This window comes from Betta splendens, chromosome 12 (assembly GCF_900634795.4).
Source record: "Betta splendens chromosome 12, fBetSpl5.4, whole genome shotgun sequence".
NCBI lineage: Eukaryota > Metazoa > Chordata > Actinopteri > Anabantiformes > Osphronemidae > Betta > Betta splendens.
Genome location: NC_040892.2, coordinates 4,765,905 through 4,783,677, shown reverse-complemented (window position 1 = coordinate 4,783,677; position 17,773 = coordinate 4,765,905). Strand labels below are relative to the sequence as shown.

Sequence of the window (17,773 nt, the reverse complement as noted above, 5' to 3'; positions counted from 1 at the left end):
GCTGCAAGTGTCACTGCTCGACACGCACTTGACTGTCTTCCCTGGCAGCACCTGCCTTTGTTTTCACTCACGTGTTTCTATTAACATTGACGATGCATTATTCAGGTCGTGACAGTAAATGAGCAGGTATGATACTATGAGCCCAACGCTGAAGCAGCTGAAATGAATGGAGACTTCTTTTCAATGTTACACCTGTACTTTTCGCCCTGTGACATGTGAAAGTGTCATTAGTGAAAAGACTATTTTGTACCGCAGCAGCTGCACTGTAGAGACCAAAATAGGCCCAGGAAATGATCGTGCACGTGGCCACATTCACATAAGCCCATACAAATTCACAGGTACATTCACCTCCTCTCACCTCCTGCTGGGACGCCATTAGACTTAAAACGTGTTCATTTTGGGAGCCACGGGGAGCTGCCATTGGATGGAGGGCAGGATGAACTGTCGTTTCCACCTGAAAACGTCACACGCCTCATACCCTAATGGGTAAGAGGTCAACAGGCCATTATGCTGAGCAGCAGCGATGCACCCACCACCAACTCTAATCCTGAACCCACTATAAAATGGGAAGTAAGGCTGTTTGGAGAACTGGATTAAGTAGCTTCTGTAACACATAGTTTCACACACATAATAAAAAAAAAAAAATAATAACACGAAAAATTATTTTCAGTCTGGAAGACTATGGTGCAACAGTAAGAATAAAAGGTAAAACATTGAAGGCGCTTATGCTTGAGCAAACGCTTATTTATGATGTAACTATATTTAGAAGTCTTTTGTATTTGCAATGAGGAAAGTGTGGTTATTTTCCCTGTCCACTTCACAACTTCCCTGTCTTTGGAGCAGCTGATGTGGGTTTTCCTTTGCACCGGTCTGCTTTCCATTTGCCCTTCTCCTTTAAATCCTTCCGCTGAACAGCAACGTGCTTACTCCGACGGGTTTGGCAACACGGCAGCGGCCGCCTTCCCTTTCATCCGATTGGCCGAGCCGCGGGGATATTCAAATACAGCATTGATTGATTGGCCCGGAGCCGGTTTCAGCAGCGCAGGGGATTCATTTCCATTCCGACATCACTCTCTCCGTGGCACACGAGCGCGGAGACGCACAGCTCGGTCGGCCGCGGGGATGAAATGCGGGGAGGCTGCGCGGGGAGCACAATCAGTGAAATAATAGCCAGCACGGCCGTTTGAACATGTCGAGGAAGTGCGGCTAATGGAGCCAACTTCATCCATGGATATTTCTCCGGAGGGTTCCTGTGCGCATCGCGGAATTAGTGGTGAGATTGCAATTGCGGAGGAAATTCGCCTTCCCAGCAGGAGAACAACCAATCAGCCGTGGCGAACCAAAGATAAACAAGCCTTATGATAAGAGAAAACTCTGTAAGACACCCTTTATGCTTTTTTATTCCAAGAATAACCTCAAAGTGCTTATTAAATACTCCTGAGTGCCGTAAATGTTTGGGTGTTGAGCGGCTCTGCCTGTGCATTGATACTAATGGCAGCTGCGCTGAGTGCGAGGCAGTAACGTTGTAGGAAAATGACGCGAGGACGCCTGAATGCACGATGTCCGGATTCGCCCCGCATTGATTTTAGGTCGGCGGCGCTGAAGTGGTGAAAGATGCCCAGTGCGCACTAATGGATGGCGGCGACGCGCCCCTTCTATACATCAACGTCCCGCAGTTGGCAAATGTGTGTTTTTATGGGCCGAGTCCTGCTGCGAGGTGCGAAATGCACATTCACTGCACAGAATAGAGGGACGAGGACGGGACCTTTTAATGACGGAATATCTGCACAATCATCTTGTGTAGTTTGTCAACGGGTTTGTGTTTTTATGCTCACAAAAAGTGCCGTGGGCCAAAAAAAAAAAAAAAAAAGGTTTCCACGCTCGTGTGTGTGTTGTCCGTTTGTGACTCGGACCGTGGCCGCGCACTAACAGGCGCTTTATATGTCAACACGTCGGTGGATGCGGGAAGTGCTTTGAAGTATATTATTGCCGGCCATTCGCCTCTGAACGCTTCTGTTCCCATTGTCCGCCGCCCGGAGGTGGGATCATCGCACCTCACTGCACCGGTGGCGGCGGAGGTTGAAGGTCGGCCGCAGCACGGGGGCCTATAGATCATTGGCCAGGTGTGAAATTCTAGCCCGCGTGCTTTTCCTGCCCGTGCCACGGCCTTTATTGCCCACGCAGATGGGATGTCAGGGCTTCCCACCAGAGGCACAGACGGACAAAGGTGTGCAATTTGGTGTTTTATTGCCTTCTTCCGCTCCTTCCGTCCTTTTTTCTGCCTGAGAGACAGTAATATAATCGTTCCAGAGTTCTGTTTTGGAGGTTTTTTCCTAAATAATGAGGGGAGGTATTCAACCTTTGATTCACCACATTCTAAACGCTTTAGTGCCTCATCTAGTTTGCTCTGACGTCTAATGTGTAAACCTGCTTTTTACACATTGACTTTCGCCCAGTGAATGTTTTGTGCTGCTTTGTGGTGTAATATTGCCAACTGTGTTGTGACTGTCGGATGCTCCCAGTAATCATTACACAATGACTAATGCGTTTTGGTGGTTTACTGGAAATGGGCCTGAACCGGCGTCGGATCCAGGGTCTCCCGTGGGGGTTCCCTCTGATTTCGCATCGCGCCCCAGCAGCATTTCCAACTGAAGAGAGGGGATTTGTCGTTCGCCTTTGCTTTTTCAGGAGCGAGAGCTGATTAATTGTGAAGTTTCCGCAGGTTTGCCCCGTCTCCCAGCGTGCTGAAGCACTAAATGGAGCAAAGGCTTTACTGTCTCATGTTATTGACCCGTTCCTGCTTAGATGACTGTTACACTGACCAGTACAGGGACCAATTAGGGTCATGTTTGTCTGTGCGATATCCTCTATATCACATTTAGGACTTGATAAATGTACAGTGAGTATTTGTCCGTGAATAAACTGAGGACAGGCTGATTCAAAATGACCTCTCCTCCCATGTAACGGGCAGAATGTCAGGGGCTCGGTTGCTAAGCAATGCCTCCCGTGCACCCTTTGTAATCACCTCCGTATCTGCTAATAGACGTCATGTGTAATTACAAGCAGCCTGCCATCTTCTGAAATCTGTCTAATTGGTCTTTTTATCCTAACAGGATGAAGCGGTAGTGAGCTGGGGGCTCGGGGTGGAAGGTTAAGGACCGGGGCTTTGAGGTCACCGGGGAGGGGGACGGCACCGGCGGGGGTCCTTTGGAACTCCACTGATGCTTATTTTGTGTACGCGACGGTGCCCAGTGATTACTTCGGATTAACGATGAAGGGCGCTCAATCGCAACCGATGCATCATCGTTTGCCCTGAATAAGAAGGCGGTTAGATAATGATATGTGAAGTTGCTCCGAGATCAAAGTCCCTTCTTTTTCCCCTGGAACATTTTGACTGTTTCTGCGATGCAGATCGGGGAGCTCATCATTAGTTTATCTCCTCTTATAGTGGACGTTATAGAAGCGAGACGGAGTTTGTTTCTTGAGTTTGACCGACAAACGGGAACATTACATTTAAAACACAATTTAAATCTTATCTTTGCACAAAACCTTCAGCTCACTCTTTGACCACCTCTTATCTTAGATGTCACGGATTTCTAAAGGCTGGACAGCATAGCCATAGCTCTTTGACAGTGTGCCTCGGTGTGCATGCTGGGATAAGGATAAGATAAGGTTCTATTCACCCTCTGCTGCTGCCTTGGCATTGGCCAGACTTTACCCCATGCGGGCTGTTTTGTTTAGGGCTTGTTTTTTTTTTTTTTTATCATGGCGCTGTCAGTGTGCAAGGCCAGTCCAAGGGTCCTGGCTATGCTAAGCCTGCCATAGCTTTGGATTAACAGCTGACGCTGTGCTCAGCACGAGTATAGATTCAAAAAAGGGAAACATTGCTTTGTTCAAGCCCAGCGCAGCCTCTAAAAACCTGCTTTCATGTATCTTAAACAGTAATTACCTCACGGTAGCAGCGGCTGTCAATCATCCCACCGATACTGGCTCCAGACTGTATATTAACTCCAAAGTAAATGATTGTTCTTGAGGACGAGTGCCTCTGGCTGCTGCTGCTGATGATGATGCTGGTGGTGTCAGCTCTGATCCCAGAGACCTGGAGCATCCTTCATCTCCAGGCATATGCCTTAGCTCCCACTGAAGTACTGTTTGATGTTAGTAGCAATGAAGGCGATCATTAAATGTCATAATTGTGAAAGACGCCGTGTTTCCCTTTAATGAGCGGCCAGAGGTGAAAGCAGTAATTGGCTGATGCAGGTTTATTGGCTTCATATATGTGGATTGTGTAGCAGGAGGCTGCTGTGTGTTGTTATAAAGTTGAAGACCCTCACGTTTCTAGTTGTACCACTTCTTATACCTAAGCCTCGTTCTGACACAACTGTCCTGTTGTGGCCGTGAGAGAAATTTTGCATGACAGAAGCTGTAATGTAAACACGATTTACATTCAACTGAATGCTCAGGACATCTGTCTGAACATTGCCCAGCCGTCATATTTACATAAATTTCCTGCCCGGGCACAAGTTGCATAGGAAACGCTTTTTAACACTGTTGTAATACCTTTTACAGGAGCCATTCTCGATGGAAATGAGGCTCATTGTTATCAGCCCCGGGCCGTCAGTGTTCTTGCAGCGCGGCGCAGAGTGGCTCCGGGTTGTTTGGTTATCCTTTATGTGAACCTTTGTGTCTGTTTTTTTTCTGCTTCTACAGAGAAGGAGAAGAGAGAAATCTGGGTCTCTCTTATGCGCTGCTCTGATACCAATTATGCAAACTATTATAGAATTTAACCAGGCCACCTCTTATCGGCTAATCCAGAAGTAATAGATTCTATTAAAAATGTATGAGGGGGTTGGGTGTGTGTGTGTGTGTGTGTGTGTGTGTGTGTGTGGTTTATAGAGATGAATCCAGCAGCTGCAGCAGCACTGCTGTCTAATTCTGTCTGTATGTCAGACCTCTTGTCTGCTCTCCATTACTTAGAAAGGTTCCTGCAGCGGGGGCCTTATAAAATCCATACATTCTGCAGCCAATATACAATTAATTATCCGGTAAATGATTGTTATTCATTTTGCATGTCATTCAGAGGGAGTCGGTGCTTTCCTGTGTTCCATAATAACCAGTTGATCTTTGTTAACCATTCGTTCCTGCTTAAATTGACTTTTTTGTTCTCTGCCTTTCGCTGGTCTACAGTTTTTCCAGAGCGGAGGGAAGGAAACACATTAGCATAGCACTCACATGCTAATCCACCCCGAGAGTGAAAAGGCTGCTCGTCTTAAACCTTTTTCATTATCATCTAATTATTAACTGAGGATTCAGAGAACTGCTAACAGGAGCTGAGATATTCCTGCCGGGAGGAGGGGCGTGGGGGCGAGAGGGGGCGTGCGGAGCGTCTCTCTCTCTCTCTCTCTCTCTCTGCATTTCATGTTTGTTGAGAGCGAGGCTCTCTTTGCAATCAGCCTCTATCTTTGCCCCGACCCTTGATGCTGCGTGAAGCCATAAAAGACTTCAGAAGGTCAGACAGATGCTTTTGTCTGACTCCTGTATAATTTAAGGCTTTTTTTCCAGCTTTGGTGCTTTTCCTTTCATGCTGCCTCTTCGCACAAATAAAAATGTATAGTTTCCTGTTTTGTTTTATTGCATATACTCAGCATTATTGTCGCAAAAACATGATTTACATGAATTTTAAAGCCAAAGCACCACATAAGTTGTTGTTTGTTGAAGGGGTGTAGTTTTTTTTTTTTTTTTTTGGGAACAGATGCTGGTGGATTTCAACGTCTAACGCATCTGTAGCAGTGTTTAGAAAGTCTCCCCATCACTTACGGTGACCGTATCTCCTCACGAGGCCGTTCCTGATCCCAGGACGGGTCGCGTGTTGGGAAACGGGGCCCTTCGCCTGCTGCCAGTGAGGGAATAAGCGGGGGAAAATAAACTTGTCTCCAAAATAAAAGCCCCGCTCTTATCAGCAAACCGTGGGGGACGGTTAGATTTACTGCAAAGCACGAGGTCTTTATCTCACCGCCGCGCCCTCCGTGGACCATCATGCCTCTTATCAGCTGCGTGGATTTCGCATGAGAGCGGCGAGGATTAGAACGTCCCTGCGGCTTAAACTTTCTGCTCTTTTTTTTTTTTTTTGCACGCGGCGGAGGCGACCTTGAAGAAATGAATTGCACAAAGGCAGATTAGCTGCTGATTAGAGGGCTGATTGAAGGAAACTGCCTCGGAAGGCGAGCAACACTGACCATTATATTAATGACAAAGATCCTTGACCTTATTTGCCAAGGTTTCATTGAACCGTTAATGACGGCCATTTTTAAAATGGCCGTCAATTACTTTGCAGCTCTCTGCATCATATTTCAATTCTTTACACAACAGTATAACGAAAGCACAAGACATGAAGACTGTTCAAGGGAGTAAAATAAAAATATAAAAAAATATATCTTAAGAACTGGTGTTTCTTGAGAATTGGGCCCAGATAATATAATGCATTGTGGGATCACTTTGATCTCTCTTCCCCACGTTTGGGTTATTTTATATTCTATTATCAGGACCGAGAAGGTAATTTAAGCTCAAGTTTTACATAAAAATTCTTTAAATTTAAATTTCTGATAGCAGGATAAAAGAAACCATCATTATGAATCACATCCAGCTCCCTTTTCTGATTTCGTTAAGCCACTGCTCCGAGCCACACTTTGAATTATAATGTCCTCCTTGATGTATTTTCTTCCAGCTGCAAATTATCGGCGTAATGGAAGGTATTCCCATTCATTTCTCATTTTCTTCCCGTCGAGGGTTTTCTCTGAAGATTCTTTTCCTCTTTTGTGTGTATTTTTTTTAGCTCCTCCCTATTGACAAATGTGCCGTAATGGAAGGGTTGTTGTGAAATTGCTGTTATTTTCAAAATGAAATCTGACCATAGTGAGGCTTTTAGCTCTTCAGATGTGCGGCGCTCAGATGAGGCAGGTTGCACGGAGCAGCTTGAAGTGGGCTTGTCACCACGGGACAGATGTTGAGGGGAGGAGGGGAGCGGAAAGGGGGGAAGAGAGTGAGGGAATCTTTGTGTAGGCACCTGAGTAAAATGAAAGGCACTCTGTGTCTTCTTCCTTTTGAGGTGAACGTAATCGCGTTGCTGCAGCTTGTCACCGAGCACTGTTCGCTGGTTGACTCGCTTTCTGCCGCGTCGCGGACCCTCGGGGAGGAATGAAAGCCAAAATCAAAAAGAACCTTCACATCTGCACAAGGAGAGAATCAACCTGACACGTGAAGGCTGCAGGCCCAGATTAGCCTTGCTGGAAATGCCCGCATCATCTGTACTATTTGAGGGTAATTAGCTATTGATGGCTGTTACGTTGGTGATATTTGGCAGTGATTGCCGTTGTCTGACTTCACCCACCTGAGGAGGAATTATCAAGTATTTTATGATTGCCCTGGGTGTTTTAGCTTTGCAGCAGCAGACGGCGGATTTGCAGACTCGTTCAGATAATCAAAGAGAATCACAAACGTGATTATGAGTGAAATATTCCACCTATGCCCGACTTTTCTTTTTCAGAATGATTGCCTCAATCAGCACAGGTGTGTCGCGGCTGCATTTAGCTCTCCGCTGATCAATGTGGCTATAATTCTATAGGACAAGAGGCCCAGGTTGGAGTCAGAGCGAGTTAGAGTTGGGAACACACAGACTGAGGCTCCGGGAGGCAAATGATCTGTGTGATTGCAACCAACAGATGAAAGCTGATAACAGGATAGGCCCATCACAGCGAGTAAGAAGCAGCAGGAGAGGCGTTTGCTGTTACGTGTTATTACTTTATAAAATGCACAGTCTGTGCAGTTCAAAGAGCAGACACTGGTTTTTAATTTGGCAAAAGATCTCGAGCGATTGCAGAGTTTTAGATCAAGGTACTTGAAAAAGATGTTTTTGAACGCGAGGGGGAATCTGTTTTCTCCCTGTAAGTTTGTTTTCTTTTAACATTAAAGCGTTTCTTGATGCCAAGGCTTGAACGTATGGCTTGTGTGATGTGTCTCCAACAGCTACTTTCTTTCCAGTGATCTTGAAGTCCCAAATTAAATAAAAAATCCAAAGACGTGAAGGAAACGTAGGGGAGATGAGCTGGTCTCTATCGAGGTTTCATGCCTTTTAAGCCAAAGTGTTTGGACCCCAGCGTCTATGCGTCGTGCTATCCATCATCGTGGGCCCGACTGAAACCTCTCATCAATTATTGGATTGATTACTATAAGATTTAATAAAGCCCATTCATCTTCCCCACTGCCTTGGCTTTGAGCTCCAAGCGCCGCTGTCCTTGAATCTTGTTGCCTGCGTGTGTGTGTGATGTGGAGTTGAGCCTGTTTGTCTGTGCTTCATCCAGCAGGTTGACCCTGGCTGTGTGCAGCCCTAGTCCGCGACCATGCTGGCCTGTATCCAGAGACGACAGAACCTCTCGTCGCAGCGCCTGGCCTGCAAACCCAAAGGCCTGGATGCTCCGCCTCCGCCGCCGCTGCAGGCGCGCCCCCACAAAGGTGAGTCGGGGTCTTCGCTTGGTTCATCAACTCCGGCTTCGCCCCCAAACGAAGCCTAATCACATTAGGATCCCGCGCTCGCGAAGATCACGCACGGGTTTTTAGCGGCGCGCTGGGATTCCGGCTGTCGCGAGCTTCCTGAATTAGAATAATGGGCCTCCTGATGACGACGCTGGGTAAATGGGAGACTAATCAGCGTGCTCCCGCGGAGCAAATGCGCGCAGGTCAGAGTGGACTCTGAAATTACAGAGTTAATCAACTCTCCCATACAGGGTTACTAATGATGTTCACATTCTGCGCTGAAAGCGGCCCGTGCCAGCGTTGCGTGACCTTTATTCTGACTGATTATGCCGCATTCGTCGAAAGGTTGAGTGCGTATCTTTGGGACCGACGTAGAATGACACACATGATTAGATTCCTTTCAGTTAATTGATTAAATTGTTATGTCTGTACATCTGTTATTCTGCATCCATATTATTTGCGCATTGATTCAAGCTGCATGGGTTAGATTCGTATAATGAGATCGTGGTACCACAAATGAACTTGCTGCTCAGTTGCTTCTAACATTCCCTGATGCCTCATATATATATATATATATATATATATATATATATATATATATATACGTTCATTCACATTATTAATCCAAGATGTTTAGTTTCCCGGCTGGACCCGTGACGGAGGAGCTGCCGCTGCGCAGGGATCAATGTAAATATGATGAAATGGACATGCAGAAGTCAGACGCCCTGCATTCTATGCATTCAGATTTGTATGCGCCGGCCGTGTGCCCCGTTGGCTCTGTGTGCTCAGTAGTCAGTTAGCACAGCGCTAACGTGATGTTAGCGCTGTTAGAGACCCAGCATTGTTTTTGGACCTAATAGCCACATAATTATATTTAGGAATTAAATTAGAGCAAAGAAGAGAGTGAGGGAGATGTCAGTCAAGTGGGGAAACTAGATCCCATTAGTCAAATAGAGTAAACATGTGTGACACCATGGACTCTGAAACTGCACATAATATCTTAAATGATGACTTCTAATAATAATTGAACTTTTTTGATCCCACATTTGGGAATTGAATCTCTGCATTTTGACTCCCGAGTGTAAAATATCCTGCTCCTGATGGGGCTTGAACCTGCGACCAGCTGCTTCTCAGGCCAGTGCTCACCTTTATTTACTGTTACAACCTCCCCGTTAGCTGCGTCTCCATCTCAGCTCAACTCCCTCTTTGTCTGCTTTGTAATTAAATATTAATCTGGAATCACTTGTCTGCTAAACGCGGGAACGGAGGAACCCAGTTTGCCTCAGGCAGGACCGGGGGTGCGCCTCTCATCCTGTTTACCTGCAGGCTCCTCTCTCGCCGTTGTATGTGTGCAGTTCAGCAGCCTCCATCCGGCCCAGGGCTGACATTTGAAGCACCACCACAGGGAACAGGCTGCTGCTGGAGGCGCCGCCTGTGTGGCCCGGGCTTTTTCATTAAACGACTCGTCGTTGGATCACGTTAAATGGGGACGCTCTTCAGTCGCCGCTGCGCTTTTTTTTTTTTTAAAGCCATTTCCATTTTTAGCTGTCAATAAAGGGAAGGCGCAGGACATGAAAGCTTTCAGCCACACAAACCCCTGTGAGCGATTTCTGAGAAACAAGCGTTAGGAATTATGTGATGAGAGTGAATGAGGGCTGCGCTATCTCAGCCCTGGAAGCCCGGCCTGGAAATGCTCCTTTTCCCACGCTGCTGGCCGGCGCTCGGGCTGGCTTTTAAAGGGAAATTCGCCCAAGCTGGGCCAAGCGGCACAGAAACAAATGAGGAGTGACACTGGTGCAAAGGAGTATTTGCCAGAGCCTCCTCGAGCACACATAACTAAGCGTTGGAGCTCGAGGCTACTCGGTTCTGGGAGCGGCCTTCATATCCAGATTACAGACATGGACACGAGGAGGCGTGTGAAAATGTGTGTGTGTTTTCATGTTTGCCTGTTTGCGTGTGGAGGTAAATAGAGTTGGTGACTCAGGATGAGCGGTCCACGCTGCGGGGTCAGCGTGTCCTGTGCCCACTCTGTGTCACCGTCCCCTTGGTTACCATGCGATCCGCACCACGGCGTAAATATGAACCTTCTTTTAACCTTCTGAGAGGTAAATATTAATGGCTCTGCAGCGAGCGCTGGGGCAGGTGGCGTCTGTGCTCTGGCTCAGCGTTAAAAACAAGACGTGAATGAATGTGACTGAAGTGAAAAGGAATGTTCTGACATAGTGGCTTATATGTTATACTAGCAATTTAACTGGGAGAAAAACCCACTAGTCTGGTAAAAGTGTCTGTGAGAAAAGGAATAATGATATTTACATTTGGAAATAAATTTTGACCTTGGCAACTATTTACCACTGTAATAAATACAGTTACAAAATATGACTGGAGAAACCGATTACAATAGTCCATCACAGCACTTAATGTCATATAAGTAATGCAGAATAAAGACACAGCCTCAGGTGCGGGTTCGAGTGTTGCAGGCGACAGTCAGTTGGAGAAGTTCGCCTCAAACAGATGAATGAAGGCAGGGCCAATTAATTACATGGGTCTAATGACTGGGTTTATTGGGCCTATTGGGTGCAGAGAGGGGGTTGTCATGGTAACAGAGACATAGGTTTTGAACGTGTGAATGTCCTGAGCGCAGACCCCGGTTATTACGGGAAGTGTCAGATGCCTGTTGCGAAGCTCTGCTCCGATCCGACTCTGAACCTGTTGTCTCGCAGACGCCCTCCGGTCCCCGTCGAGCCGTCACGTCCTCAGATTAACGAGCAACGATCTCTGAATTCCGCCTCCGGCGGGAACGGGCGCCGCCGCGCGCGGTCTTACGGCAGGGTTTCCTCACGTCCGCCCTCTGGCTGGAAGCCGTGCTTTTGGGAACACAGCGGGCTCCAGCTCCAGTTGCCAGCCGCTCGCCTCTGGGGCTTGTTTTGCCCATAAATTAGTGATTAACTCAAACGGCTCCAAAACAATGAGGTCTCCGCTCTAATCTGGGGGGAAACGGCTCCAAGCGTGACCACGGGAAAAAGATTAGCCCGTTTAAAGTGGCAGAGCGCAGTGAGTGGGATCGTATGGGGGTGGAATCAGGGGTATGAAAGACCATATATGTATTTAATGGGATACGATTAAAATTCAATATTTTATCCCTCCAGATTATTTTTGTGCTAATAATTAAAACATTTTAAGTCACAAACGCATGTATAATGAATGAGGCTGTGAGCTGAGTGAGACTTTATGATTGCCCTCCAGCCACCAACTGTTTCTTCCCAAGCGCGTCCCCCTGCGTGGAGGCAGGAAATCTGGATTAGGTGTTTCTTATGAAAGCGCGCCAGCTCCGCTCAGCAGGGTGCCGCAGGCGTGGAGCAGCGTGTTTAATGTGTGGACCCGCGTCCAGTGGGGAGGAGGGGCGGAACGCATCGCTGCGGTGTTTCATGCGGCCGCTCGAGGAAGAGAGAACCGCAGACGCGCCTCGGAGTCGGCAGGAAAAGGGGGTCAAAGGATTCGTACGCCGGCGCTGCGTGACGCCCTCAGCGCAGGCTGCTGGTTTCCGTCTGCCGCCGCTCGCTGTCGGGGCTGAGGAGCGAGGCAGCGTGCAGCCTGCAGGTTCAGGGTGATTAAGTGCTTAAGGTCAGGCTGCTAATTACCTCCTCACCTGACAACACGTAGCCGCCATTTCCCTGTTATGTGCTCATATTTGTTCCTGGCACACGATTCCCATCCTCTCCTTCTTATGGGCCGTTATCAACAAAATGATATAATAATAAATAAATAAATTAGACAAAATACAGCTTCCATCCTGTTCAGGTTTATCCTCAGGTTGGTTGTACACATTTCTCCTGATCGTTGTTTATGCTTATACTGAAATGTTAAGCAGTTAAGCAGAACCCGGTTGAGGATCAACACACCAAAGCGTCCGAGCTTATTTCACAACCTGTGCTTGTTAAAGCAATTAAATATTTCTTGATCAACGGGATTCATTACCTTCATTTGCCAAGCAGTGCTTTTAAAAGGTTTCTAATCAGCATCGTCCCGGTTCAGGAGAGTGAGAATGTCGCTGCATCAGGTCTTTACGAGCTGCGCGTCCCTAAAAAGCTCCACTGGCTCTGGGCTCCTCCAGCTGGGAACCTCAGGCCAGATTGCATTTAATTACTCCTCGGGTCGGGTGTTTCACAGTAAAGTCTGGTCTAAAACATAAATACTTGGAGAAATGCTCCAAGACATACTGTTATTACTGTCACCACACAAAGCCCACGCTGACTGGCGAACGTGACATGTGGTGCTCGGTTGTAACGCAGTTTACCACCACTGATTGGTGATTAAACCTTCAAGACTGAAACCATTAGTCCAGCTTGTGATTTAGACCAGGCTTTAAGCTGTTTGTGCTGCCTCTAATCCAGGTTTATCCATTAGCTCTGCTCGCGCCAGGACCACCTGATCTGATGAGCCGCCTTCATGCGCGCTCACACAGCGGAGCCGCTCGCATGATGAATATGTGAATGCGGTCGCGGAGGCCTATTCGCTAATGAGGCCTCCGTCGCGCCGCGGTGGGGAGTGCAGCTGCGTTGTCTCCGCGGCTCTGACAGGCCTGTAATCTCTGGCCTAACAATATCAGACACCCTGTGAAGACGTGTTAGCATTCCGAGTGTTTGAAGTGTCTGCGGGCCGGCGGCGGCGGCGGCGCGGGGGGCTTAGCGCTGACATTTCGCTGTGCAGGAAGCAGCTGAAGCGCGTCGCTAAACTATCCATCTGTGCTCATATTATTCAGGACCCAAAGCGGCCGGCGCCGCCGCGATTCGCCTCCGAATCGATCGCGCCAGCGCCGTCCAGGTTGTGATTTAGGGCCTTGAATACTCAGCTTTTGACCAGAGGCTCAGATTATTACGTCAGCAGGTTTTTCCTGTTGTGGTTGAACAGGATTATGGGAAAGTAGAGCAGTGAGAGCTCACACCTGGATGCTGTGTACAGTATAAACACCTCTCCAACATCCCAGATGTCGTTATTTCCTACAGCGGCTCTACCCTGTGATTCCTAATAAGCAGTGTTTTTCTTTCTGCTATTTCTCTGTAGAGTTAATTCGTTCTCATGGCGCCGCGGCGCAGCTCCTTCTGCTCCGCTGGGACGTCTCTGGACGGATTGAACACTCCACCTTACCTCCTTGCTCCATTTTAAACACCCAATTTATTTCTTTCATGAGATGGATCTTGTAGATTGAATCATTTTCACAGTCGGGAGGCTCACTGTAGGCTCGAAATGAAATGAAGTCCCAAATCAATTTCAAACGGGAACAACAAGTGAGCGCTCCCGCTGCATGGCTGGAATTGGTTTTGTTATTGAAAATGAAATGAAGGGTTTTGTTTTGATTTTTCTGCCTTTTACTGCAGATTACAGCCTTGTTCTCTTCTCCTGCTGTGATTTCCACCAACATGCAGGAGGGTCCAGGGTTAATTTCGGTGCCTTTTTTCCTTTTTATGCAGCGTTTTCCATAAAAGTGTCAGTCTGCGAGGTGCTGGTAATCTCTCCAAAGTGATTTATTGCTTTTTAATGAGGCGTCTTTCCACCTTTCTTTTGTTGCTTGGAGTTAAGCATCTATGAAATTGCCTGAATAATAGTGTTTAAATCCAGTCTTAGTTTGTCCTGTCAGCTTTTCCCACACACAGTTCAATCAGCGCTGCTGTGCGCGACGGCTCTGCATCGGCGGCCTCTCCAGGTCCCAGACTCCAGGTTTCAACAGCAAAAAACATATAACATGGGAGAAATAGAAATATAAATGAAAGAAGTTTAATGTTTCGGCAAATGTTGTCAATGATCTTTATGAACTTTAATTGTGACACAGTGTGACCTCCTTTCGATTCTAAAGAAAGCTCTACATATTTTTAGACTAAAGAACTATTGTGTGATTTCATTTACTAGTGAGCTTCCTGGCGATACTGTGATTTAGCCTGAAATGAATCTCAATGGAGCCGCTGCAGTAAAATTAGCTCCTCTCTGCTCTGCTTCTGATTTCCCAGGGTAAAGTGATTCTGGGTTGAACAAAGTCTGAATTAATTTCATTAAGCACTGTTCAAGCGGCGCCGGGGGTGGTCCCCTGCTTTATGAGACAGGTCCGCGTGTGTTACCGCCGAGAACGGGGTTGAAATTGAAGGGAAAACAGCAGCACACACACACGTGGGGCGGTTATTTACGGATCCTAACCGCTCGCCTCCTCTCGCTTTCTCCTCAGGAGATCCGGCCTCCGTGATTTCTCGGTACCCGTCTCCTGCCGAGTTGGACGCTTTTGCCCAGAAGACGGCCGGCGCCCCGCTGTCCATCAAAATCTTCCCGTCTGACGTCCGGGTGCCGCAACACAAGCAGCTCAACAAAACAGTCAACGGCTTCGACACCACGGGCCAGCGCTTCGGCTCCTACGCACACCCGTACTCAGGAGGATATCAGGGCTTGTTGGCTATTGTCAAAGCCTCCGTGGCGACGAAAGGGGTGGTGAAAAACTCTGAGGGGAGGAGGACTAAGCATGCAAACGCCCAGAGTTCTGCAGCGCCGTATAATAACGCTCTGAATAATGGCTACGCGGTCCGACACGGGCACAAGGCCTATCACATAAGCTCATGCAAGCCCCCTCATGTTCCCATCGAGACGCTTTGCTCTAATGCAGGGATGGCCTCCGGAGATCAAAGCCGGGCCCCCCAGTCGGAGCTGGCGGAGGTCCACAGCCTGATCAGACAGATGAGCAGGGTCCCCCACAGCCAGGCCCTGCAGCTGGGGGGCGAGGCCCGGGCCAGCCCCTCCCTGCAGGCCGTGGCCGCGGTGGCGCACTCGGACTCGGACTTCGTCCTGGGGGTTCCGCCCCAGAGCAGCCTGGCGGCGGCGGCGGCGGCGGCGGCTTCGCAGGGCGCCGACGCGGCGGCCGGGGGGTACGCGCTGTGGCAGCACAAGCACCACGTCCAGCAGTACCAGCAGGGGGCGGGGAGGCCGTACGGCGTCCGGGCGTCCCCGGAGACCTCGCTGCCGCCGGCGTACGGCGCCGGCGCCGCCTCGCTGGCCGTGCAGGACTTCTCCGCCGGGCACTACTTGGCGTCGCTGTGGGACAGCGTCGTGTCCACCCCCAGTAACGACTGTTATACCTCTCAGGTGCTGGCAACGGGGACGCGTGCAGCCGGGCCGAGAGACATGGGGCCGCCCCACCCCCACGTGCCCACGAGCCACCACCCGCTGCAGCTGCACCCCCTGCCCCCCCCCCACGCGCCGGCCTTCGGCGCGGACCTCGCCCCCTGCTGCGGGCTGCCCGGCTCCAGCCTGTGCCACGCCGCCGTGCTCAGCAGCAGCCTGCAGTCCCTGGAGTGCCTCATCAGCGAGATCCAGCCCCCCTGCATCAAGGAGCGCATGCTGGGCCGCGGGTACGAAGCCATGGGCATGCCCCCGCTGCTGGAGCACCACCAGCACACCCACGTCCAGCTCCCGGTCTACAGATAAGACGCGGCGGCGAACCTTTCATACACAGTGGAACCGTGCCAGTTTATACATAGTGACGAATGAGACGTGCCCTTCTAGTTCGTGCATGTGTTTGTAGAAGGCTTTGTGGTATGAGCCTAAAGGTAACTGATAATCACAACTTAAGATACAGGTTTATCTTATCACCGTCTTCATGTTTTATTTTTATATCTAAAATGGACGCCCCACATTTAAAGCAGACCCGGAGCACTGATCAGAATCAGAACAAACCGTCACATTTGGGAGAATCCTCCACTGAGGACACAGGTCACAGAGAGGTGAACGCATTAAAACGTAGATATGCAGCAGTCCATCCCCTGCGACGCCGATCCTTCTCCATCGTTGCATCGTTAACGCCCAACTGTGAATATATATATTTTTGTTACGCGGCCGTAGACAAAGGGGTGCGACGGAACACCTCGTTGGATCCGACGCAGTCGCGGCGCCGCCGCCCGAATCAACACTGTGGCAATCAGGCCGAGCGGGAGCTCCGCCTCCCGCCGTATCGTCCTGTCGGATGATGGGGACCTGCGGGCTGAATCATTTCCATCATCTCCTTCGTAGGGCTATATTATCTCCGGTGGTGTGAGACGTATGACTGGTAGTTCTTCGTGTGTCTGCACTGGTTCTGTAACACTATTATTTATGTTGGCCTGTTGAGTTATTTAGCAAACTGTCTCTATAATATAAAGTGCAATTATATATGAACATGTGAGTGCTCTCCATGAAGTATGTTAAAATAACTACATTTTGCAATGTATGACCCTGACCCCTCACCCTTTTCTGCCTCTTCTTAATAAGGATTGTCAAGTAAATTAAATTTTATAAACCCAGCAGCTGGTTTGTCTCATGTATTATTAATTATTTGGTGCCAAATGTGGAGCCGGGGCGACGGTCGCTTTATTCTAATCATGGATGATAAACTGGTTATGGCTATATGAGATTTTATTGCAAAGGGATTTAGGACTTCAGCATCAGGCAAGTCATTGATTTCATTTGAGTGAGAGTCATCTTTTTTTTCTGGCATCCTGAACTGACCTGGTTCCTCTGTAAATGATTCAAGGTTAAAGTGCTAATTTAGTTCTGGTGAGCTGTGCCTAGACGTATAACCAATGCAGAGCAGGGATGTGGTTCAGGTTCAACACCCCCACTCTAAGATAAAACTAATAATCTGTAGGTTGAGGGTAATAATGTAAGATGCACTGTTGGAAATAAACTAATATCCACCTCAGTGCAGATAAGGTTAAAGGTCGGTGACTTACTGGTAAGTGATTTCCTGCTTTGAGGCTATTGTGTCCTGGCTTTGCTTGGAGCCTTTCTCTCCTCTCTATCAGTCAGGGCAGGCTACACTGCTGATAAACCTACAGGATTACAGACGTGCTCCTCTCCTGCTCTCACAGACGATTAGCTGAGGCTGGGCTCCACCGGGAGAGGAACCAGATCCAGTCTGGCCTCTGGGACACACTTCAGATAAGTAAGACTGGGCACAGGAAGAGCTTGCTTGATTTGGGGGATTAGGAGACATGCAGGAGAGCGCAGCGGCTCCTCTGATTTAGCTCTGATGCTTGAACGGAAAAAAGTCTTAAATAGGTTTTAGCATTTGTCAGCAGCCTCACATTTCTTGTCTAATCGTGGTTCACAATCCTGGTCTTGAAATGTTATAGATGAGCCATAAAATATGACTTTGGCCATAGCATGAATAATTACGTTCGTATTTCATTTGTTTTATGCAGTAGCTGCAATGTGATTAAAAAGGAAACAAAAA

The 17,773-nt window shown here is 48.4% G+C and overlaps 1 protein-coding gene across 4 annotated transcripts; it reads left to right on the top strand.

The window, feature by feature from the left end:
* The first annotated feature begins 1,050 nt into the window (after nt 1–1,050).
* Nucleotides 1,051–16,844, top strand: LOC114867206 (protein FAM222A-like). 4 transcript variants are annotated; one of them, XM_055513655.1, is made up of 3 exons: nt 1,051–1,273; nt 8,361–8,508; nt 14,744–16,844. In XM_055513655.1, exons 2-3 carry the CDS (start codon nt 8,397–8,399, stop codon nt 15,988–15,990), a joined length of 1,359 nt encoding a protein of 452 aa, XP_055369630.1. In that variant the 5' UTR covers nt 1,051–1,273; nt 8,361–8,396; the 3' UTR covers nt 15,991–16,844. The 4 variants fall into 4 exon arrangements, with proteins under 4 accessions (XP_055369630.1, XP_029025518.1, XP_029025519.1 ...); XM_029169685.3 differs by having other exon boundaries at nt 1,051–1,376; XM_029169686.3 differs by having other exon boundaries at nt 1,052–1,273; nt 8,358–8,508.
* Nucleotides 16,845–17,773: the final 929 nt, after the last annotated feature.